Below are 25973 nucleotides of genomic sequence, written 5' to 3'. Positions count from 1 at the left end.
AACTTGCAGTGAACTTGCTTCCAAATAACATCAGGACTCAGGGGCTAGGATGACATCTTTTGGGAGGACACAATTTTAACGGCGTCTTTGCCCTCACTGCCCAGGCATTTATGGTCAAAGACAGTTATTTTAGGTATTCCTCTCTCATGTCCCTTGTCGTTTCTCTTCCTTATAACTTATTTGAAAATATCTTAAGTGATAAATCATGCAGACCAATGCACTTGACTAATACAAAAGTGTGTTTTGTTTTAATACCTATTATTTATTCATTTGGCTGCTCCGGGTTGCAGTTGCTGCATGCCAGGTCTTTGATCTTCATTGTGGCATGTGGGATCTTTTAGTTGCAGCATGAAGAATCTAGTTCCCTGACCAGGAATCAAACCTGTGCCCCCTGCATTGGGAGCACACAGTCTTAGCCACTGGACCACCAGGGATTTTTTAGTTAAATTAAAGCAGTTTGGGTTAAATTAAGCCCTGTAAAGTCTCTTGTTGAAACACCTGGCTAAAATAGAGTATATAATTTCCCCCCTTTTCTAATTCTCTTATTCTTCTGCAATAGCTTCACTTGTCTCAGCAACCTTTCAGTCTATATTTTCTAGAACAATTCCAATTTAGTGAGACTTTTCAATAAAATTGGCACAGAGACCACTTAAATGCAATGCAATTGTAACGCTTCTTAAGGCTTATCAAGCAAATAAATTCACAAATAAGAAAATCTTTGGGCTTCCCTGGTGGTCCAACGGTTAAGAATCCACCTTGCAATGAAAGGCACACCGGTTTGATCCCTCATCCAGAAGATCCCACATGCTGTGGAGCAACTAAGCCTGTGAGCCACAACTCCTGAGCCAGCACTTTAGAACCTGTGAACCACAACTCCTGAGCCCATATCCCTTAGAGCCTGAGCTCTAAGCAACAAGAGAGGCCTTTGCACTGAAAAGCCCACACACCAAAACTGGAGAGTAGCCTTCACTCACTGTAACTAGAGAAAGCTTGTGTGCAACAACAAAGACCCAGCATAGCCAAGAAATAAGATAAATAAATCTTTTTTAAAAAGAAAGGAAAAAAAAAGAAAATCTCCTTCATCAAGCATCCCAATTTGGGAATCAAAAAATCTGCCACTAACCAGTAGAGGTGAAAAGTAAGAGGCTGGTGGAAACTTGGGCGGGGCGGGGCTGGGGGAGGTATGCAAGGGCGCACCCAAGTCCGGACAGAAGACCAGGTATGAGCGTAAGAGAGGAATGGGCCGGAGGAACATCCCCCCATTTCCCTGTGGCTGCCACACCACTGACAGGAAGGACACCACGATTTCACAGTCATTTCATCTTTAGCAGAAATATGTCCTTCCCCCTTTTCTTCCCGGTAATTAAATGTCCGAAGAAGGAATTTGAAATCAAGACTGGAAAAGGAAATAGCACAAGAATTGGAACTGGAAAACAATAGCTGAGGTAAAAGCCAGCGAGGAGGACAGAGCCAGGCCAGAAAGCATCACCGTCCTGGTGTCAGACTCATTTTCCAAACCATCACGAGAGCCGGGGTCCGGCCAGAGGGTTTCGAAGCCGTTTTCACAGGTAGGTGTCAAGAGGGCAGAAAATGAAGGAAAAGACGTGACATGAGAGAGGAGAGTTTTCTCTCAACAAAGACACAAGAGGGAAGAAAGGAGAAGAGAGAGGCACAGATCTGTGATAAGAGACAGCCACTCTGCGACAGCGACACAGAAGCTGTGTTTGCAACAGAAAAAGAGGGAGCAGCTTAATAGCTGCTGGGGTCTCGGGGTCAAGATAACCCCCGCCAAAAACTACCGAGCAGTAGCCAGGCGCCAAGCACTGCGTTGGAAACCCCGATGGGAATGGGAACGGATGTGGTATCTGCCGTGAAGGCTTCTGCTGTCAGACGTGCGGCTCAGCAGTGATAATGACCGCGTTGGAGGTACGATCACAGCACAGTGAGTGAGGAATGCCAAGCGTCTCCTGGGTGCGTCTCAGGAGGCACATGGGAGCGCAGACAGTGAGACTGGGCGCCACCCAGAGGGGACCTCCGTGGAGGCCTTGGGAGCCTCGGAAGGGCCTTGGGGCTTTGTCCTAGAGTCAGTGGAGTGCTGGCCAATTCTGAAGAGGAAAGCAATGCTTTCTGATTTCTGGGACAGAAAGATCTTTCTGGACACTTTTGGGAGGTTGGCATAACAGGGAGAGAGGGTGGAGGCAGGAAGGCTTGAAAAAAAGGAGAAATTCACCTCTGAGAGAAGAAGGGACTCCTTGTTGGAGAGGTGGGGAGAGCAGGAAGAAGGAAAAGAATTTGGGTGTGTAGAGAGGGAGAGGGTAGAGAGTGGAAGGGGAGGAGTTCCTGTGAGCGGTCACTGTTCTCTTCGTGAAATAAGACACCGGACGTCTCCAGAGACCAGCGTGTCAGATGGCGTCAAGACCGTGTGGAGCGAGTCCAGGCTGACGAAGGGCTGGGGAACAAGAGCAGCTTTGCTAAGCAGGCTTGAGGGTGCAGCTAGGGTTGAAGGCCATCAAAGGGGAGTGGTGATTTGGGATTTATTCAGCGTTACCCGGATCCCGGGTTTAAGGAGGAAGATGTAAAAGCTGAATGGATGTCATGCTTGCTGATCTGCCAAAGAAGAGGGACAAGGGTGTTGAGAGAGTGGATGCAGGGGGGTTGAGATGATGCATCACGGAGTCTGGGCTGGAAAGGAATAGAGGCAAAGACGAGAAGGGGCTCACCAGCCTGGAGAATGTGGAGGAGATACGAACCAGTGGTCAGCGATGGGTGGTGGTGCTTCTCTTCACAGCATTTGCCTCAGGGTAATGAAGATTGAGGGAAGTCATCCTGGGACGGCGGTTCTCTGGTGGCAGGTGCAGGCTGCATGAGAATGAATCCGGCTACTTGGTTCATCACTGAGCCCCAGGGCCACGCTCAGTTCCTAGAGCATGGTAGTTGTGTTTATGCGATCACAACTCTGGTGATGTGGAAACAGAACTGCGGAGCTAAGTGAAGGTGGCTCACTGCCCTGAGGTCGGCAAGCCGTGGGATGTGAGCAAAGGAGCAACTCGACCGGAAGGGGTCTCCTCAGACAGGGCTGGGCGGGGAGGACTCGACAGCACCAACAGGGCGGAATGGAAGATGCTGAGGAGAAAGAATAGGGTCCCAGTGACTTCTCCCGAGGACCTGACTTCTCCTGAGGAAGGACAGGGGAGAAAGAAGGGAGAACGGAGGGGTGGAGGTGGTTGGAGATGAAGGGAATGAGAGGCCAAAATTAACTGGCTCGATTTCTGGCTAGAACTTTGTCCAGAAAAGCATTTGAGATGGCTGTGGACTCCAAATGTGGAGAAGACTCTAATCACTGCTTGCATCTGCTTGAGACACCAACTAGAGAAGTGCTGGCTGAAACCAGGAGCAAATGTTGACAGAGGTCACCCAGGCCAAGGTCATCATCGTGAAGAAAATGCTCTCCACGCAGCACAGTTCAATTTTAGGCAGAGATTATTCGTGAAAATCAGTTATGATGCAACTGCTTCATTTAATCTTTTCAAAATTCCTCTGCAAATACTTTTCTGCATGAGTGCTGAATCAGATCTGCCTTTGCAAATAGCACTTATGTAATTAAGTTTATGGTCCAACTGCTCAACTGCAAATGTCCTCTGAGTAAAAAGATTATGATTATTTTCAACAAGCTTGTGACCAAATTGGTTTGAATGATTTTATTCTAATGGTGATTCTGTGATTCCAATAAAAAATTAGATTATTTTGATTATTATTAGGTTATTTTGATTATTCTTAGATTGATTCTAATGACTTACATTTTACCAAAGAAGCAGTTTTGGGATTTGGCACAACCATTTTTTATTTTCTGATTCATTAATTTCTGCTTCTTATCTGTTTCATTTCTTCCTTCTGCTTTTCTTTGGCTTATTCATTGTCCTCAAAATGTTTTTCTGAGTTGGATACATAATTTATTTATTTCTCTCTTTTTGGAACGATTTAAGTACTTTATAAACTTCCCCGTGAACTCAGCTTTATCTGTATTCTATAGATGTGTTTCATTATTGCTGTTTTCTAGAAATTTCATGATTTTTATTTCCATATCTTCTTCATATCATATTTAATAAAGGGATTAAAAATTTTTAACAGAAAATTCAAAACATACACAAAATACAGAGAATAGTATAATGAATTACTAGGTACTCATCACCTACCTCCAATAATTATCAATATGTGATAAATCTGGGCTCACCTTACCCCAAATTCCAGACAACTTATCATTTCCTCTGCAAATATTTCAGCATAGAAACTGAGAGATTTTTAATTTCCTAGTGGAAGGGACATTTTGTTTCTGGCTTTATTATTAAAGTCTGGTCTTATTGCATGATGATCACTGAATATTTTATGCGCTATTTATACTCTTGGAATATCTGGAATTCACAAGTGTTACATGGGCACTTGTGAAGAAGTTACATTCTCTAGTTCTAGGACAGAGTTCTGTCAATATCTAGCAGTTAGATTTATCTTACTTAGTGCCACGGACTAGAAGGAGTAGAAGCAGCCTTCTTACATTGCTTGTAATTTGCTTTATGAATGGAGTTGCTATGTTATCCAGTGCAAAAATCCCCATTACTATTATAGCTTCTTGTAATTATACCTATTACCATTACAAAGTACCCTTATGTAATGGGATTTTTTTTGGGGGGGGTGCTGAATTCCTGATTGCCTGATAGTAAGAATGAGCTCTCTTCTTTCTTTTTATTTGCTTGTTACACTATTTCAATTTTGATCACACCTTCAATTTCAATTTTGATCACATCATTCCTCTAAACATCTTAGGACTTTTATCATATGTTGGCAGTCTTATCAGTCGCATTTTTAAATTGCAAGCAACCAAATCCACTAAAGCGTTTAAACAGGAAAGGTTATTGGCTGGCTTACAGTAGTTCCAGGAGAGGCAGAGGACTAGTACAGGGGGCCACGGATCCAGGAACAAAGTCTGACTGGCACAGTCCAGGTCAACTCCTATGCCCTGATTTCAAGGGAAACTGGTTTCTACTTTTGATAGGAGAATTCATCATGTGGAGATTTCCCCCCAACATAGGAGGCCTTGTTGGCCACAGTATAATAAATAGCTTCTACAGCAGTGTCACTGAAGTTTCAGATACAGAACTTTAACTCCTAAGTAAAAATAGTCCAAGAATCTATAACCACATTCCCCTGATATCATGCTGTGTGTAGAGGCTTCCTGAATGCAAGCAGGATGTTCTCTAAAAATGCCCCAGCCGTTACCAAAAAATAATATGTGATCACAAGTTTTGCTTTCCCCTTCTTGCTTCTCTTAGAATCACACTTTCCTTCTTCTTTTTATATCCAAAGCTCTTATTCTAGGCTTGCAGCTTCTCACCCAGGATACTAGACTCTCTTCTGATAGTTCCCAGCCTGTTCCTATGCCCAAAGCACCCTACTTACTGCCCATACCAAACTTTCTGGCATTACTTTCTGGAAACCTGGTGTGAGGGTCCAGACTTGGTATAATCTCACTTGGCAAACACATGCTGAGTGACTGCCATGCTGGACCACGTGCCTGGGGCCGGAGCTCCAAATATGAGTCAGAGAAAGGCTAATCTTAAGGGCCCCTCAGTCTAGTGGGGCAGACAGATAACCAAACAGGAAAATATGACATAGAGTGCTATAATAGTGGCACACAGAATGAGTACCCAAACCAGTCTGGGGCAGATGTAATCCAGGGAGGCTCCTGGAAGAAGGTACCTCTGAACAGGCTGGGGAAGGATACATCCCCTTCTCCCAGGGAAAGAGAGCGTTGTAAGCATGAGAAACGGCCCGTGCAGAGGCAGGTCAGCTCAAGGGCGCTTAGAGCTCTGAGGAAAAGCCACAAGTACTTTTTTTTTCTTTCTCTCTCTTTTTTTCATTTATTTTTATTAGTTGGAGGCTAATTACTTTACAATATTGTAGTGGTTTTTGCCATACATTGAAATGAATCAGCCATGGATTTACATGCGTTCCCCATCCTGATCCCCCCTCCTGCCTCCCTCCCCATCCGATCCCTCTGGGTCTTCCCAGTGCACCAGCCCTGAGCACTTGTCTCATGCATCCAACCTGGGCTGGTGATCTGTTTCACCCTTGATAGTATACTTGTTTCAATGCTATTCTCTCAGAACATCCCACCCTCGCCTTAAAACGGGACAGCTGGCTCCTTAAAAAAGCAGGAGGCCTGCGTCTTTGGGCGAGACTTGACATACTGAAGAGATGGGATGCAACTAAAGCCAGTGGGAAGCAACTGAAAGCTTTTTAGCATCTGAGTGAGATCAACCAAGCAACAACACACATAGAATGGATTGGAGGAGCTTACTGGTGGCAGGCGAAAGGCTAGCTGTTGCTGAAGCCCATGAGAGAAAGTGGGTGATGACAGTGGTGGCGGCAAGGATAGGGCAGGGTTGGGGGGGAGACCTTCTGAAAAGGTGTCAAGAGGGAATCCACTAAACTCAGTGACTATGAGACGGAGTAAGAGCAAACAAAGCAAGAGTCGGTGGAGATTCAGGATTTCCGTGTTCTTTTGGGGAAGGGATTCTAAAACTCAGGCTTTGAGAGGAGGTACGAATTTGCGGAGAGATCAGAGTGCTGTATTGAAAGTCCCAAGTCTGGAACACACACGTGGAGGATGTGGCAGGAATCTGGAGAAGGGAGATGGCCCAGCAGAGGCTGAGGAGCAGTTCTGCCCAACCGTGGCAAGCCCCCTGCAAACACCTGGAAGCTTTGAAAAACCCTAAAACCTGGCCCCGGCCCCCAGAGGTGCTAATATAATCACTTGGGCAGCGAGATCAAGGCACTCCAAGGGACTCTGCTGGGCAGACACCCAGTGGTACAGAGACGTGGATGTCAGGCCTATAGGACACCCTTCCCCTCTCCACCTCTCCACTGGGTGACTGTGACAAAATTATCAGCCCTCTGGTCTTAAGTTTCCTCCTCTAGAAAATGAAGATCATAACACTTGGAAGGATTTCAAGTATGAAATAAAATAAGGTGTGTACAGCACCTAACACCACTCCCCGCCCATACTGCAGAACGTGAGCTGCAGGAGTCAACTGTGGGACTACATCTAAGGAAATGCATAGCCTCAGCCACATTCCCAAAGAGAGCGTGGCTTTCTGTTTAATAGGAAGGAAAACAAGGAACCTCCCAAACCTCTAATGAATACAATGACATCGCTTGTGTCCATGCAATATGCTGGCTCATGCAGCAGCCTTCGAACTGACTGCAAGATATGGAAGGCAGCATGCCAGCTCAACGCTCAAAGCAATGTTCCAGCAGCTATGACCCTTGGTTGAGATATGACACTAGAGATGCAACACACTTGTCCACCCCTGTAGACAAATACTCATGAAGCATCCACTGTATGCCAGGCAAAGGACCCTTAGGCGGCATTCTTTCATTCTTTAACCAACATGATTAAGTACATATTGTGTGCCAGAAACCCCACTAAACTCTTGGGAAATTGTGATAAACAAGAAAGAGTTGGGCTATAACAACGCTGAAGGGGACAGACCCTGCTCCTTGACATCTCTTCAGTCCACCCATTCCCAACATCCCCACAGCCACCCCCTAACTTCTTTCATGGGTTTCGGCAATAGCCTGCCACCTGTTGCAAGCTCCTCCAATCTGTCAAACACTCAGGTTACAGATTTTTTATTGAATAATCTCCCAGATAGGTGTTAAATAACTACCTGATTGTGTGTCACAAGCACATGATCCTATGGGACCACTTATTAGGGGGTTTCAACCAAACAGGAAAGCCAGAATGGCTGCCCTGAGGAAGTGACAACCAGAGACAAGTAGCTGTTGGCCAAAAGGGAGTAGAGGAGAAGAGCTTTCTTGGGCCGTGCACACCTTCCCCGTCAGTTCTCTCACACCACCATGCCCTCCTCACACAACTCCTGAATCACTCCTGCACTTGGGCCTCCAGCCAGCGTGAGTCATCATCCAAGGTGCAGCGCAAAGCCAGGTCTTCCTCAGGGTCCCTTCTGACCACACCCTGCTCTCCAACACCCCTCCCCTGTGTCTCCACCATCAAACCTCTCACCTCATCCTGTAAGAGACACAGGCGGCTAAGTCTCTCGAGCCTGTTGTACACTCTATCCAGCGGCAAATACAATGCCAGGGATATTACCCAGGGTTCCCCAGAGAGAGAAAATCAATAGGGGGGGTGTGTGTTTGTGTGTGTGTGTGTGTGTGTGTGTGTGTAATGTATATAAGAAAGTGAGAAAGTCAGAGGAAGACAGATGTTTCTTTTTTTAATTTTATGGAATTAGGTAATGCAACCATGGTGGCTGACAAATCCAAAATCTGCAGGGTAGGGTCCAGGGAAGAGGTGATGTTGCAGCTCATGCCCAAAGGCAGTCTGGGGCTGGCTTTCCTCTTCTTCAGGGACTTCAGTCTTTTTTCTCTCAAAGCTTTCAGCTGATTCAATGAGGCCCACCCACATGATCGAGGATAATCTGCTTTACTCAAAGTCTATTACGTTAATGTCAATCTTATAAAAAAAATAACTTCACAGCAACATCTGGCCTGGTTTATGACCTGGTATCTGGGTGCCATGGCCTAGTCAAGTTGACACATAAAATTAATCATCACACAGTTAAAAACAGGTGCTTGGCAAATATTTGTGGAATGAAATCTGCTGATTTTAGGTTTGTTTTCTTCTTTTTCTTTGTCTCTCTCCTTTGCTTTTCTTTGGATGCTAGTCCCATAGCCCGACCCTTTCTAAACTTCCTTTTGTGTGTATCATTCCCCCAGTGGTTTTTTCCTAGGCATGTCGGGGGTCCCATCCGCTACAGAAATATACAAGGAGTTCACTGTCACAGAAAAGGCCCTGGCTGTGACCACACTGGTCCCTGGAGAGCCTCCCAGTTGGCAGGAAAGGAAACCACAAGGGAAAGAATTTGTTAAGGTCAAACCTCAGAGAACCAGGACCAGCTCTCCTGGCAACCAGAGTTCTTTCCATTAACTGTGCCAAAACCTTCATGTGAGTATGGGCAGAGAAGGAATAAAAGGCCCTGTGCAGGAGAACTCACCTCCTATAACCTACACCTCACAGAAACCCTGGTACACTGATCCCTGCCCCACTCTTGTAAGCAAAAGGAAAACCCGCTTATCCTGGGAGTCAAAGAATTCAGGAGGGTTCTGAGCCCTCGGTGTCAGAACTCGTGTGTTCACTCGTCCTCAGAGGGCAGCACAAGACCTCCGGCAGTCTTGGTCAGGTTCCCGAGACAGGCTGCAGCACTAAGCCCCACTTCCCAATTCTTAACCTTGACCTGCCATCTCTGAGCAAACATAAGCTACTCCATGTCCTACCCTTCTTCCTTTGCCCTCCCTCCTTCCAACAGATAGTTACTGGGTACTTTCTCCATGCCAGGCACTGCGCCAAATGTTAGGGACACACAGATGAATAAGCCACGGTCCCAGGCTCAGAAAGCTCACAGAGGTCTCTTAGTGCAGACACACCTGTGCGCCCCTTGCCTGGACTTCATGTAGGACTCGTCTCCTGGGCAGCCCTCTGGACGTGCTGGTTCCCTGTTCCCTGATTATTTTTGTCCAGTCTTCCAACTGGCTTATTAAAATACTGCAGCCAGAGAGGTGAGGTTCTCTGGCAAGACACAACTGATCTTCAAACAGCAAGTGGAAGGGTGAATTCAGTTTCTTTTTAAAGAAGCCTCTCAAGTGGATCAGCCCTTGTCTTAGAAGTTGTTGAACAGTTCCAACCACTAGAGGGCACCAACCAACCCTTGATCCGCCGCAGCCTGAGTGCTAAAGTTGCTTCAGGGTCCCACTCTGCAACCCCGTGGACTAGCCTGCCAGGCTCCTCTGTCCATGGGATTCTCCAAGCAAGAATACTGGAGTGGGTTGCCATGCCCTCCTCCAGGGGATCTTCCTGATGGCAGGGATTGAACCTACATCTCTTACGTCTCCAGCACTAGCAGACGGGTTCTTTACCACCAGCGCCATCCACTAAACCTGCCCAAATCCTGGAGAGTTTCTACACAGGTTACTCTGCTTCCAGATCTATAATGCTAGTATCTTTCATTTTTTCTCAAAATGAGCCTTGAGAACCAGGAACGTTTTAAAGTGAATCCACAGATTGTACTTAAGTCGATAAGATGATGAGGGAGTCAAGATATCCTAATACAGAGAAAATAGGCCACAGATTGCCTTATGAATAAATAGATCAGAACCAATGACATAAAAGACTTCTTAAAACCTACGCTCACTAACCTATTCATCTGCTAAGATCCAATATCCACAGAGAGCCACAACATAACTTCGCATTATTGACAAGTCATTGTTCAGCAATGCGTCTAATAACTGCCAGACCATGGACCAGTGAACCAGTGCATCAAACTAACTGAGTTTGTTGGGGGGGGGGGGGGGATTGGTTGTTGTTTTTTTTTAAAGATACAGATTTGATGACCACATTCATAAGTCCAGGAATGTGTGTTGTCCACAAAGACTCCTAATGTGTAACAGTCTGGAAGCCATTGCTATACAATGTGGGGAGCAAAAGTGAGAGCTGAGCTCAGAAGTCCGATGACTGTGGTGGCAGGTACCTCTGGGGCCCTGAGAGTGGAGCACCTGGCATACTGGAAACCGCTCTCCTGCTTTGTGAAGCAGCAGCTGCATCCGGCCCCTGGAAGGTGGGGAGAGCTCCTTGGGCTTCCTAAGTCTCTCCCATGACTTCTGATCTCAACAGGATCAAGGCTGGAGCGAGGCCAGGCATCCTGCAGGAGAGGCGGGATCTGTCTGTGTCCAGCTCTGTCACCTCGTGGTGACAGTCGAGGGTCCTTGAATTCCCCAAGCCTTTTCTTATATATAAAATGAACTTAACACCCATCTTATTGTTGAGGGAATTCAGGGAACAAAAATCTGCAAAACACTGAGAGCTGGGAGGAGTTCAGTGCCTGAGAGGTAAGAGATGCTGTCTACATGATGACCTGTATTGTCACTAGCCTGGGAGAAACGAGAGCAGGACAGTCCTGCCGCTGACCCCCTGCAAGGCCCCAGACCTGAACCGTCTGCAGACCTGTGCTAAAACATACACCTCATTTAACTCCAGCAGGTGGTGTCCTGGGAGGACTGTCTTTTCTAGCCTGTGGTTTGAACTAATCATTGAGGTAGCACTCATATCCTTGTTGTCCAGGTCAAAGAAAGCGAGTCTGAGCTCCCTGGCTGCTGCTCCCTTGCTTCTGGGGCTTGTAGAGTTTGATGACGACCTCCACGTGAGCGCGTATGCTAAGTCGCTTCAGTCGTGTCCGACTCTGTGTGACTGCATGGGCTGTAGCCTGCCAGGCTCCTATGTCTGTGGGATTTTTCAGACAAGAATACTGGAGTGGGTTGCCATTTCCTTCTCCAGGGGATCTTCCCGACCCAGGGATCGATCCTGCATCTCCTATATCTCCTGCATTGGCAGGAAGGTTCTTTACCGCTAGCGCCAACTGGGAAGCCCGATGACTTCATATTCAATCCTAGTGGACCTTTTGGGTCCTACAGACATTTCTGCATCTCTCCTATGTCAGACCCTGGTGAGCATCCCCTCCGTCTTGAATCATCCACACCTTTGCTTCTAAGAATCCCAGGAGCCTCTGAGCGCTCCTTCTTCTCTTTTGATGACCCCTTCCTAGTTCTTGTCTGTCACCCACTCCTCACCCATCAGCTTCCCCCAAGATTCTGTACCTGCCACCCTACTGGCCCTTCTACATTAAGCCCTTTTTGTAAAATAAGTTATTTATTTTGGCTGCGCTGGGTCTTTATTGCTGCACACAGGCTTTCTGTAGTTGCCGCAAGCAGGGGTTACTCTCTAGTTGCAGTGCATGGGCTTCTCATTGTGGTGGCTTCTCCTACGGCAAAGCATGGGCTCTAGGTGTGCAGGCTCAAAAGTTGTGGCACACGGGCTTAGCTGCTCGGAGGCAGATGGAATCTTCCCAGAGCAGGGAATCAAACCCATGTCTCCTACATTGCAAGGCAGATCCTTTACCACTGGACCACCAGGAAAGTCCCTCCTTTAAGCACTTCTTAAGTCATTCCATCCATGGCCATGGTCTATCTGTCCCTGCAGGCCAATGTACCATTTTTATCTCTGTCAGTTTCCTATCTCAACTGTCTCCGGACATCCACTTATAGGATATCCACATGAACTTTAAAATCGGTATGTCCCAAATTAAACTAATCATCTTCTCCTACATGCCCTGCCCTATACATATATCCACATCCCCCAAATGACCTTATATTCCTCCTTAACATTAACTGACCTCAATTAATGGGGTCACCACATAGTCCATTCTCAAAGCAGAAACCCAGCAGTTCTCTTCTCTGTTTTTCTCCCACCATGCTTAATCCTTCCCCAAGCCTGTGGGTTTTCTCTCTCACACAAGTCCAGCTCATCTCTAACCCCTGTGCAGGACTCCAGCAACTTTATCTGAACCATTGTGACACAAAAAATGTTTAACTCCTGGGTATCAGATCTGTCGCCTTAACCCATGACTGCCTCGCCACTCACCCTCTACCATGCGTCTCACACTTCATGATCCGGACTATGCTGTGGTTCCTCAAGACCAGGCATCATTTCAGGTCCTCATGTCCTTCCTTGTCCCGATCCCCGCACTGAGGGCATCCCTCCCACCTGTCTTCACCTGGCTTCCTCTCATTCATTGTGGTGGGCTGGATGATAATCTCCTGAAAGCTGATGTCCATGTGGAACCTGGGAATGTGACCTTATGTGGGAAAAGGGTGTTTGCACATGTACTTAAGGATCTCAAGGTAAGACCATCCTGGATTACTCAGGTGGGCCCTAAGTCCAACGACAAATGTTCTTATAAAAGGGGGAGGAGAGACACAGACAGCCTCGTGAAGGCACGTGGAGGCAGAGATTGGAGTCATGCTGCCACAAACCAAGAAGTGCCAAAGCCACCAAAAGCTGGAGGAGACAAGGAGGGAAACCTCCCCTAGGGCCTTCAGAGGGCTCATGGCTCTGCCAACACCTGTATTTTGGACTTCTAGTCTCCACAACTGGGAGAAAGTGAATTTCCATCATTTTAAGCTAATAGGTCTGCGGCAATTTGCTAAGGCAGCCCGAGAAAACTAATGCACTCACCTTTCGGGATGCAGTTCATACATCATCTCCTCTAGGAAGTCCTCTCTGATTTCCTCCTACCATCACCCCACTGCTGCCTGCTTATATCTGATTCCCTCCTTCTGTCTGTCTCACTTGAGAAACTCCTGAAAGGCAGCACCTGGGTTCTGTTTCCCATTGTAACATGAGGGTCCAACACTGTTTCAGGAATAGACCAGGTGCTCCGCCAGATCAGCACATGCAAATCTCAGTCCCTGTGTATCTCCTACAGTCTGAAGATCATGCCAGGAACTTCACAAACATTCCCTCACTGAGTCATCTCAATAGGCCTAGGAGGTAGATACCACCATCTCTGCTTTATAGACATGGAAATTAAGGCACAGCAACTTGCCCGAGGCCATTTGTAAACAGAGTTTATAGCCAGATCAACTTGATGAATAGGAGCATGGCATTTTCAAAAGACCAGTGGCCAGCTAGAAGAAGGGTTTATTGGAGAACAGCAGGGAAAAGACTGGGTCTGAATTATACACTTGTGAGACAAAGCCGCTGTGTGTGTACACGTGTGTGTGCAAACAGTAATGAGGGTCGGAGTTCAGTAAACTCTGGCTGATCTAGCTCATAATGCGGCATAAATGTATCAGAGCAGCTTCTATTCTGGGGCCTGGGAGCAAGGGGTGCTGTGGTGCATGAGGGCTAAGAAAGGACAAACAGGAAGAAGGGGAAATGGGAAGGGAAAAGAGAGGGAGGAGAAGGACAGTTCTGCCATGTCTGGAAACAGAACATGCTTTTCTTCAGCTTGTCCCTCCCACCTCCTATGCCCACGTCTCCACCCTATGGTGGCCTCCTTCTCAGAGCGTCAGTGCACAGATGCTATCTCAGATCCCACCATGGCACTTCACCAGGTATGGGAGGCTTCGGCCCCCAAAATGCACCCATGTCCTAATTCCTGGAACCTGCAAGTGTATAAAGGCCAAAAAAAGAGACTTTGCAGATTGGATAAAATTAAGCATTTTGAGATGGGGAGATTCTCCAGATAGGCCTTAAATGTAACCATAAGCGTCCTTTTTTTTTTCTTTTAAGGTATATGTTTTATTGATTAGAACCAGGTACAGTTGCAATCTTTCCATCATACATAAGATACACATCAAACAAATAACATACATATAATATAAATGGGAATGAATGACCCACTATTGATGAGACATATTCTGGAAGCTACACAGTATTGTTCTATTCTTTCTTTGGTAATTTTGAGTTTGGAAGAACATCAGTCCTCTATTTAAGCTGTTGTATATCTAGCTGTCCAAATTAGATTAATCTAGTAAATGGAAAATAAATATTTACACAAACTTGAAGGAACATGCTAGGTTTATTACATGAGTGACAAGAAGAGAATTCATAATTACATTTTAAAATGTTTATCTGGCTGTTTTTTTTGTGCGTTAGATTGATAGGGGGTGATGCTTAAGTCAGAAAAGCACTAAGGATACATAAGCATCCTTTTGTAAGAGAGGAGCAAAAGGAGATTTGACACAGAGAAGAGGGAACATCAAAGTGACCACAGCAGTGGGGACTGTAGTTGTGTGACCACAAGCCAAGGGCTGCAGGCAGCCACAAAGCTGAAAAGGTGAGAAACAGATTCACCTCCAGCCCCTCCAGAGGGGGTGTGGCCCTGCCCAGTACTACTAACTTCAGACTTCCAACCTCCAGATTTTGAGAGAATAAATGTCTGCTGGTTTAAGCCCCCAAGTTTATGGCAGCAGAAAACTAACACATCCACTCTTCCTAAATCATCTGCATCTCATTCAAAATGTGTTTTCTTGACAGCCTTCTTTAGTTTGGTGTCAGAGAGAAATTAAAATCCAGTTATATCAATTCACACTAATGATAGACCCTTAATGGTCTCAGCAGCAATGACGTTTTTAAAAGGAGGGCATTTATAACTCCTCAAATTAATGTCGAATTGGTATGATTAGCTAAAGAAACAAACTGAACAGTAACCACAAGCAGTAAGGTGGAAATTTAGAGAAATGGACCAACAAACAGGCAAATGAGGGATGGGATCTGTCCTCAGGAACTCTCCCCTTAGTCGGGGTCTTCTTTTCACTCGTGAGAACTTACAGATTCTCCAAAAGTTCTGTGTTTATTCTCAGTGACTCCAGGGTTGCCCCACACTGTGCTGAGCATACAGTAGATGCTGATTCTAGCGGTGGATGAATGAAGAAGGCAGGGGGGTGGGGGGCAGATTATTGCCCACACAACGGAATCTGTTAACACTCCTGTAATTTTCTCCTCTTCCTGAATCTATCTTCACCCAAACTTCTATGTTACTTGCTGCAATCTACAATAATTTCTGATTGTCAGCAACATATACCTCTTAATTTTGTGTGCAAAGTTGCCCTATGAGCAGATGAAATCTTTAAGCTATAAAAAGAACTCCTGTTCGTACATCAAGCTGAAGCTCCCTGTGATGACTTCTGGATGTTGCTCAAGTCAACAAGAGCCAAAAGCTGGAATTACCAGCCCCAAGAGAAAAGCCAGTTGCCTTGAAAAATCAAAGCCCACAACTGACACCATTCACAGTATCTTTATTATTTATTTTTATCTTTTTTATTTTTTATTTATCTTTATTATTATTTATTATTTATCTTTAATAGAGAGCTGTCATAGCTCAGTCAATAAAGAATCCGCCTGCAATGCAGAAGACCCAGGTTCAATCCCTGGTTTGGGAAGATCCTCTGGAGAAGGAAATGGCAACCCACTCCAGTATTCTTGCCTGGGAAATCCTACGGACAGAGGAGCCTGGTAGGGCTACAGTCCATGGAGACGCAAGAGTCAGAGACAGCTTAGCGACTAAACCACCACAATATCTTTAATAGACTTTCTAAGCGATGTTAATGTCAAAATATGGAAAACAACTCCTTCACCTCTCCAGGAATCTCCCTGAGTGTTCTCAGTCAACAGTTGTATTTATACCTTGGTACTTGTAAAAGTCCAAAAATAAAAGATAAACTATTACCTTATGGGGCCTGTGATAAACTGCCAAAATATTCCCCAAAGCTCCTCTCCCAGTTTTCCTTCTTCATCAAAACTACATTGAGCATCTACAACTGGCAAGTTCTGGAGAGACATGCAGGAAACAAATCATTGCACATAGCAAACAATACTAAGGAAAATATTGCCAACACCCATACAATACTTTGAACAAGCAGTGCTACAAAGCTCCCTGATTCATAGGAAGCCTTTCCATCTGTGCAGTTAGGACAGCCTGAAAGTCCCCTCTTCCTCTGCTCCTATCATTCTAGGGGATCCGTTCCTTCCTGGGATTTTCTGGTAGGCTTCAGCTGTTAAATACCAAATGTGTATGTGTTAGTCACTCAGTTGTGTCCAACTCCTCATGAACCTGTGGATTCCAGCCCTCCAGGCTCCTCAGTTCATGGAATTCTCCAGGCAAGAATACTGGAGTGGGTTGCCAGTTCCTTCTCCAGGGGATCTTCCCAACCCAGGGATCGAACCTGGGTCTGCCGAATTGTAGGCGGATTCTTTATCATCTGAGCCTCCAGGGGAGCCAAATGGTAGCCTCCAACTTCAGCTGAGTGGTGCTTCTGAAGTTCACAGCAATCAACTGGGGATCTTGTTCAAATGCAGATTTGGATTCTGCTAGGTCAGGGGAGGGGCCTGATGTTCTGCATTTCTAATGAACTCCCAGGTGACTAATACTCCGTTGGCCTGAGGACCACATTTGAGCAGCAAGTGATTAGAGAACTTCCTTTTTACTTAAAACACAATAAAACCAACTTCTGAAGGCATTGAGAGGCATGTGTATAGGGCTTCGAGACCTCCCTTAAGGATAGAGAAGCTGAAAGCACTTGAGCCACTGGATAGACGAGGGGGCTGATGCCTCACTGTGGTTTCAGAACTGCTGCCTTATTCAGCAAAAACTGCCAGGTACTATATCTAAAAATAGAGCTACAAAGCAAAGAACTAAATTGTGTCAAGGCACAAACAAAGGAGATAAAGACCAAAATCCAGACAATCACTCTACTCTATTAGGAACAACAGTTTTCCCACATCTCTGGTCTCCTTTAAATTGGGGTGCAGATAAAAGCCAACAGTTCAATGTACAGGTGGCTGAAGAGACCACCTGTTATTCCCACTTCCATCACCCTCGCCCCTCCAACTGGTCACCTGGCTGCTCTGACAAGCCCCTGCCAAATACCTCCTGTTGACCTCCTTGTTGAGATGAGATTACTACTCACAGTTACAAAGAAGAGAAGAATTAGGAATGCTGAGTAAGGAAAAGTCCAGAGAAGTCACCCACCCAACAGGATGTGTGCTGCTAGGCACGGAGAGTGACTGCTGTGTTGAGGCTACTGTACCCGGTCTTACACAAGCACAGACCTTTTCTTCTTTATTAGAGAACACGCCCCTGAACCACGTACCCTTTCTGTGTGGTGTTCCCGGCTTCTGACTCACATCGGGGCCCACAACATGCTGTTATCACTGGGCTTGGGAGAAGCAGGAGCACGTGGACAGAGGCCCGAGGACAGAGTTGATGCCTCTGACAGCAATTACATCAGCCAGAGGCAGCAGGCGCCCTACAGGGGGTCTGCCAGTCCTGAATCACAGCATCCCTGCCGGGACTCTCCTCACGGGAACAGAGGAGAAAGCTGAGGCCGTGGACCCTGGAGTCACACAGCAGATCTACACAAGCTTGGACATCAGCTTGCCGTGCACCATGGTCGTTCCCAGGGCCCCTTGGGGCACCTCAGGTTCCTTGGTGGGAACATGGGTGTGGGACTTGATGCTTTTCTGGGTTTCTTTTGGAGAACAGCCTGCAATCCACATTCTGAAAGCCTACTCACTTCAGAAATAGAGCCCAAGGTGGGTTTGTCCTTCAGGCCTTGTCCTCCTGAGACTTCGGAAGTGCAGGAGATACTGAAGAACAGTACAGAGATTCCTGTAAAAACTAGGAATAAAACCACCATAGGACCCAGCAATCCTGCTACTGGGCATGTACCCCAAGGAAACCGGAACTGAAAAAGACACATGTACCCCAATGTTCATTGCAGCACTATTTACAAGAGCTAGGACATGGAAGCAAGCTCGATGCCCACTGGCAGAGGAATGGATAAGGAAGTTGTGGTACATATACACAGTGGAATATTACTCGGCTGTAAAAAGGAATGTATTTGAGCCAGTTCTAAAGAGGCGATGGACCTGAGTCTATCATACAGAGTGATGTAAGTCAGAAAGAGAAAGACAGATACCATATATTAATGCATATAAACAGAATGGAGAAAGATGGTACTGACAATCCTACAGGGTAGCCAAGGAGACACAAGCATAAAGAACAGACTTTCGGATTCAGTGGGGGAAGGAGAGGGTGGAATGATTTGAGAGAATAGCACTGAAACATACATATTACCATATGTAAAATAGATAGCTGGTGTGAGCTTGACATATGACGCAGGGCACCAAAGCCAGCGCTCTGATAGCTTGGGGAGGCGGGTGGGAGGGAGGTTCAGGGTGGCGGGTACACACATATCCCTATGGCTGATTCATACTGATGTATGGTAAAAACCAACACAATATTGTAATTATCCTCTAATTAAAATAAATAAATTTTTAAAAAAGAAGTACAGGAGAGTCAGCTGCTGTTGTGTTTTCTCCACTCTCTGACAAGACTCCTCACATTTCCCTACTTGATAAAGCCCCCAGTCCCACTAATGAATCTACAAATCTGTGGATTAAGATGGGAGGGAGAGATTTGAAATCACCCAGAACAGTCTTAGAGCAATTCAGCTGACATTTCCAAACACCCACTAGATTTTTTTTTTTCCTTTCCATTCAGTAACCCTGCCCCTTTCCAAGCTTGCAAATCTGCAGTTTCTAGAGCTGGAAAGAAACATAAAAGGGTCCATTTTTCAGTGTTTGGAAGCTACATGTCAAATCTATATAGCTAATAATAATAATATTAACAATAATAAACATTTTCTATTTATAATTGCTGTATTCTCCAATGAAGGTCTTCAGGCCAGGAGTCTAAGCACAGACTAATATAGAATTAGCATCGTCTAATTGGTGTTGGAGAAGACTCTTGAGAGTCTCTTGGACTGCCAGAAGATCCAACCAGTCCATCCTAAAGGAGATCAGTCCTGGGTGTTCATTGGAAGGACTGATGCTAAAGCTGAAACTCCAGTACTTTGGCCACCTCATGCGAAGAGCTGACTCACTGGAAAAGACCCTGATACTGGGAGGGATTGGGGGCAGGAGGAGAAGGGGACGACAGAGGATGAGATGGCTGGATGGCATCACCGACTCGATGGGCATGGGTTTGGGTAGACTCGGGAGTTGGTGATAGACAGGGAGGCCTGGTGTGCTGTGATTCATGGGGTCGCGAAGAGTCGGACACGACTGAGCAACTGAACTGAACTGAACTGAATTTCTTAGCAGTCTTACTTCCTAGCTTTGCTTTGATTTTGATGCTAATGTTTAATTCGCTTGAAATGACCATGCTGTTGAGTTGAGGGGCTTCTGCACTGGGAGCCTCTTTCAGTCTCACATCCCTGGGACACAAAGCTGGCCACCAAGCACTAGCAGATGTCACCTGCGAGGGGGGCATCTAAAGCCCCTCATCATTTGTCTAATTTTGGTCGACTTAGCAAACCTCAGGTAAAATTACTGGGGCTTTTACGGGGAAAGTGAAGCTTTCTTAGCGATGAGAAGCACTATGAAATGAACGAAAATATCACACAACAGCACAAACCCCACAAAACACCGCTATGTGAGAACCACTGCAGAAGTGATTTCCAGGCAAAGTAAAAGTATGAATTGAGTAAGGAAGCCTTCTTTTAGGCATCTTGCCTATATTTACATCCTTTATCCCAGTGACCACCTTGTGACCTAGTAGATACAGTAACTATCTCCAATTCACCAGAGAGGAAACTGAGGCATGGCAAGATTCAGTGAACAGTCCAAAGTCTCATCCAGGTTAGGGTTAGGTGGTGGAGCTGGAATCTGAGTAACTCTTTGGCTCCAGGGACCATAGCTCTCATTATTCTGCTCTCATTTTGAGGGGAAACTATGTCATCATCAGGGGACACTTACTTTATCACCATCCTGGGGAGGAGGAGTAAAGGGAAGGTGACTACGATGGTCCCAGCACGCTGTTTCTGGCAGGGTTAGTAAAGCCTACAAATAAAACATATCCTTTCCCTCACTTGAATGAAAGGAGGGCTTCCCAGTCTCCCAGAAAGGACTGCAGCTACAAGGACCTGGTAAGGAGGGCCACCTTTCCACCCCACTTCCACTCACCTACCCACCTTCACTTGGGCCCCTGAACCCAGACAAGGGGACCTGCAGCCCTTGGCAAGCTCTGGACCCTGGCTTCCAAGCAGGGAATTAAACAGTTTGCACAGAATGAAATTTGGCCCGTGGAAGGTGCCTGCAGCTGGCGGTTAACACCAGCAGTAAGAGGATCAACTCCTAGTCTGCTGGCTTAAAAAGGGGGTGGGGGTGAGACGTGTGCGCGCTGCCTTTTACCCATTCACGTTAGTTAATTTGGATGATAAGGGTTCGTGTTTAATCCCTTTGTGTGCCAGTGAATATACTGAAATCGACAACCCCTGCGAGGGCACTGGCTACCGGCAGAGCAACCTGCGGGAGGGTGCGGGTCGTGTCCAATCTGTCATGAAGCAGAAAAGAAATGTCACGAGGAGACTGAAAGCAAGATGGAGAGGGACACCCTTGGGGTGCTCCGTGCAAACCCAGCCCCACACCTTCCAGGCTGCAGCAGTGGGCTGCTGGCTTCCTGGAGGTGCAGCTCCCCAGACCAGCCTCTGCGCCCTAGGGGCTCCCCAGGTGCCACAGGAGAGCAGGGCTCTGCTCACCCCCCAGCCACCTCTGCAGAGGACTAATGACACCCAAAGGGAGAGCCGGGCCCTGCCACAGTCTAGAGAGAACTTAGGCAGAAAGGTGGGGAGCAGAAAGGGAGGGAAAGATGTGTCAGGAGAGGTCTCAGTTGTTCTCAGCTGGAACAGGTTAGAAAAAAAAGGGAGAGCTTGGTGGCTCTAGAGCAGGTCATAAAACAAAAACCATTTTTATAGTTCCCATCTGCAAGAAAGCTCACCCCCCCCACCCCACCCACGCCCTCAAGCCGGGAGCCCCCAGAGTGCGGGTGGGTTCCTAGGCAGCCCGTGTGAGCGGGGCCTGGCGGCGGGGGAGGAGGCCCCCGGCTGCTGGGCCCGGCTGCCCGCAGAGGCGCAGGCGGAGCGAGTTCCCAGCCACCGCCACCCCCCTTCTTCCCCACGGGCCTGTCCAGCAAGTTTCCTCCCTCGTTTCAGTCTATGCCTTCCCTCCCTCCTCCTCCCCCGATATATTCGCTCTCTAAAAACATAAAAAAGAGATCAACTTCCCTAACTTCACGGAACCCCTTTCAGTGACAAATATTGATGCCCAAAGTGTCTGCGCTCTCCCGCCCCCAAACGTTAAGAAAAGGCGCCCGCGAAAGGGGGACATAAAAAGTTAACAATGCTGTGAAAATATGTTTGCAGAAAATAGACAATCGTTGGATTAAACGTATTCAAGTATGAAATAATGCCTTTTTGTGTCAAAACTTGGGCGATGGGCGGGTACAAAAGTTCCCTGTGGCAGCGACTTGCTCCCTTTGTGAGCCGTGCGCTTTGGCGTCTCCACTTGGGCGCATTACTTAGAGCCCTCTAAGCGCGATTGTTTCTCCCTTTCTAATGACATTTACCGGATCAAAACATGCTGTTAATTCGATCAGAAGGCTTCACCCTCCCTGACAAAGCCACAATAATTTCTCCTGAAGTTTGTTAAATTGACCAAAATTAGGCAAATGAATAGGGGTCTGTAGGCGCCCCCTCTCGCAGGTGACGTCGCATAATGATCGCCGGGGCCAGCTGCATTCCCCCTTTTCTTCTCAGCCCACTCTTCCCCGTGTTGCCCCCAATCCTCCCACCACCCCCCTCACACACACACACACGCACATACACATGCAGACACAGACACACACACACACACGCCTGCCTGTCTTTCCTCCCCCACCCTCCGGCATTATTAAAATTTAGCCCAATGAAACTATTCATACTTTTCAATGGACATTTTCCGTATAGGATAATAGGCTACAAATTGAGCCTCTTCCCCCCGCGAGGAGAGAGCCAGAGGCAGGATAAAAGAAAGGCAGCGATGTGGTCAGGCAGTGGGGGGAGCGTCGCGTGCCAAAGACCGGCGGGAGGGGCGAGGCGAGGCGAGGGCCTCGTGTGCCAGCGGCAGCCCCACACCTGCCGGGATGTCCGGACAAATAAAGCGGGGTAAACAAAAAGGGGGGAGATGGACGTGTCACCAAGTCGTGTGAGAAAAGCCTGGGAACAAACGGGGCGCCTCCGTCTCCAAGAGCTCTCCCTTGAACCCGGCGGAACAGCCTATTAAAGGCTTACTTAATTACTTTAATGACTCTGGACAGGCTTTAAAACGCACTCGGCGCTGGGACTGCGGGCTTGCTGGGATTTGTAAACAGGCAATCGTGTGAGACTCAGCGGCGGGACTAAAGGAGGCGACACTGTTTTGTGAGGGTCCTCGCCCCCCGGTGCCCACAGCCGCTGCGCCCCTGCGCTCGCTCACCCGCCGGCGCCGGTTTACCGCCTCTTTCCCACCCGGGCTGTTGCCATGCAAATGTTATTCCCCCCGCTGGTCACGTGTCCTTTGAAGGGCCACGTGGATTAACAAAGCTGATCTGCCCCCAACTCGCCCCCCTCGGCTGCTAAATTTTTTTTTCTTAACTTTAAAAAAAAAAACAAACTGATCTTGAATGCATGCATCCCCCAAACGCAGCTCCCCTAATCCTATGGAATAATTCAAGTTGTGAATGCACTTGGAGCCCTAGATGACCGCTTATAAGGCAGACCCTCGTAGTTGGGAGGCTACAGTCTACCTGGGACACTCGAGGAGGCACACGAGGGGGAAAGCAGACGGGTGCCTCGTGCCACCACCTCTCCTGAGGGCGCGTATTGATCAGAATGTCAGACAAGCTCAAGGAACGCAAAGTGAGTCAGCTGAGTCCAAATGGCTCTTGCGCCTTCAGGGTGGGGGTGTCTGACTCCCAGAGCCACCACCTGGCTGGACCGACGAGCCGGGACATGGTCACACAGGACTTCTCCTGGAGAGGAATCCTGAGTGGTTTGGGAAGGGAATGAGGATAGCTAGAGGGGACTCCGCAGGCGGGGTGGAGGCCACATCTGGAAGCTGGTGGCTACCTCCCCATGGCCCTGGTGCTCAGCAAGGCGCTGTGACCCCGCAGAGGTTAGAAGCGGAGTGCATCAACAGAGGTGCGAGAGGACAGAGCTCGTGTGACCCAGTGTGGGGGGACAGGGGCCTGGGGCGACCCCCTGGGCAGCACTGAGGGCTAGCAGACGGCTGTGCCAGCCGTGCCTTTGATGATTCTCTGGGCAAAGACATCCTAAACGGACAAACAAACCTCTGTTCTCAGAGAACCCCCGTTTCCCACAAAGTGATAGAAAAGCGGAGGAGAGACCGGATTAACCGCTGTTTGAACGAGCTGGGCAAGACGGTGCCCATGGCCCTGGCGAAGCAGGTAATGTCGGCAGCTGAGAAAACGGTGCTGGCGCTGGGGATCCTCTGATGCCGGGAGTCTGGAGCCGGAGAGGGCCGTAGGTGCGGGGTTCCTACCCGGGGCCCTGAGCGCTGAGTTGAGCCCCAGGCGGCCCTGGCGCAGATCCACAGCAGCGCCCCGGCTCGGCTCGATGGTCCCCTCGGGTTAAAATGGTGCACCCAGCCTACCCGGGTTAGCCCGCACCGTCTTGGCCGCTTCCAGGAGGCTTTTCGTCCTTTTGCAGAGTTCCGGGAAGCTGGAAAAGGCAGAGATCCTCGAGATGACAGTGCAGTACCTGAGAGCCCTGCACTCCGCCGATTTTCCCCGGGGAAGGGAAAAAGGTGGGCAGGGAGTGTGCGCCACACAGAGCCCTGGGGGTGGCAGCGGGGATAAAGTGGTCTCTCAAGGTCCCCTCTCTGGATGCTGCGGGGGGCGGGGCCCCCCGAGTCCTGAGAAAGCTCAGGGGGACTGGAGAACAGGGGTCTGGGGATGCAGGTTCTGAGGCCTCCTCTCAGGTGGGGAGGGATGAGGTCAGACTCCTAAGGAAAAGGAGGTCGCTGGCGTGCGTTTTTTCCAGTCTCCAGGCTGGAAAGAGAGGGGCGGGCCTCGAATGGAAACCGGCCAGAAAACGTGATGGGAGGGGCTTGGCATCTGCCTTAGGCTCCCGGTCAGGAAGGGGCCACTCAGTTTTCCCTTTCTCCGTTTTCCTTGCCCCTCCAGCAGAGTTGCTAGCAGAGTTTGCCAACTACTTCCACTACGGCTACCACGAGTGCATGAAGAACCTAGTGCATTACCTCACCACGGTGGAGCGGATGGAGACCAAGGACACCAAATACGCGCGCATCCTCGCCTTCCTGCAGTCCAAGGCCCGCTTGGGCACCGAGCCCGCCTTCCAGCCGCTGGGGTCGCTCCCGGAGCCGGATTTCTCTTACCAGTTGCACCCAGCGGGGCCCGAATTGGCGGGCCACAGCCCGGGTGAGGCGTCCGTGTTCCCGCAGGGTGCGGCGCCGGGGCCCTTCGCCTGGCCGCACGGCGCGGCCCGCAGCCCTGCGCTGCCCTACCTGCCCAGCGCGCCCGTGCCGCTCCCGAGTCCCGCGCAGCAGCACAACGCCTTCCTGGCGCCCGGGCAGGGCCTGGACCGCCACTACCTGAACCTCATCGGCCACACGCACCCCAGCGCCCTAAACCTGCACGCGCCCCAGCGCCCCCCGGTGCTCTGACGCCGACAAATCCCGCAGACTGCTCTGCGCTCTGGGCACTGCTTGGGAGAAATACTGTACATTGCACAAGTGTAAATATTGTGCTGGGGGAAAAAAAAAAAGCTGAGTGGGGGAAGGTCAAAAGCGAATTCGTCTTCTGAAGGACCTCCCCCTGGCAATAAACGCTTTCTGAAAGTCCCAGAGAGACGGATTTCTTGTTACCTTTGCTCTTCTAAAACCCATCCCCTCCGAGGGGTCTCAGGCACAAGGCTGATGCTGGCTGAGGTGACGACCCTCAGTTATTTGGGTGGGGAAAGGGGTGGGCCGCCGCGCGGGGAAGGAGGAGGCGGGGAGGCCAAGTAGAGGGGTCGCTTCCAGGCTGGCTTCGCGGTTCCACCAGGGCTCCAGACCCGCCTCCTCCTCACGCGCACCTTGGGAATTTGTCTGGGAGAAGGGCGGATGGGAGGCACAGGGCCCACGGCTCTCAAAAAATACAAATTGAAGGACCCTCCCCAAGCTGGCTGTGGCAAACTTTCGCCAGCTCCCACCTGGACGCCCTTCCCTAACCCCGGAGAAGGCCCCGGGCGCAGGCACCAGCTGCCTGCTGACCGCTGACGGGGAGCGCGGGGAAACCCAGGCCCATGGGATGCAGCGACTAGGTCTGGTTAAAAATATGTAGAGGAGATGACTTCCCAGTGCGGCTTAAAAACAACATCCGATGAAGTTCATCTTCGAAAGACAGACAACTGCCTGAGCGCCTTAGGGCTCAGAAAGCTGAAGTTGTCTTTGACGCACAGATCAGCTCAGCTTCGGGGCGCTAGGCGATCTGGTGAGAGGCCGGCAGAGACCGGGCGGGGAGACGCGCTCCCCTAAAGGGCTGTTTGCTCTGCCAACACCTACACCCAGCCACTGGGGCGGGACTGAGATGCTGGGTTCCTGGTGAGAAAGGCTTCTCCGCCTTTTCCAGGGGGAGGAGGATTTAAACTTTCTTGCTCCACCCAGAAGATAGGAATGTTTGGGG

General features: G+C 48.6%; 1 protein-coding gene and 1 long non-coding RNA gene across 2 annotated transcripts in view; one reads left to right on the top strand and one right to left on the bottom strand.

Annotated features, from left to right (window-relative positions):
• LOC139032542 (uncharacterized) overlaps window positions 1-25973 on the bottom strand; it is a 104052-nt gene that overhangs the window by 12263 nt on the left and 65816 nt on the right. The window lies entirely within an intron of this gene.
• HELT (helt bHLH transcription factor) lies at window positions 23028-24973 on the top strand. Its single transcript, XM_070459717.1, has 5 exons — window positions 23028-23187; window positions 23248-23469; window positions 23596-23735; window positions 23998-24094; window positions 24474-24973. The coding sequence occupies exons 1-5, from the start codon at window positions 23028-23030 to the stop codon at window positions 24971-24973; spliced, it is 1119 nt and encodes a 372-aa protein (XP_070315818.1).

Source organism: Odocoileus virginianus, chromosome 32, assembly GCF_023699985.2.
Source record: "Odocoileus virginianus isolate 20LAN1187 ecotype Illinois chromosome 32, Ovbor_1.2, whole genome shotgun sequence".
NCBI lineage: Eukaryota > Metazoa > Chordata > Mammalia > Artiodactyla > Cervidae > Odocoileus > Odocoileus virginianus.
The sequence above is the reverse complement of the archived record's forward strand: the minus strand, read 5'-3'. Positions and strand labels throughout refer to the sequence as shown.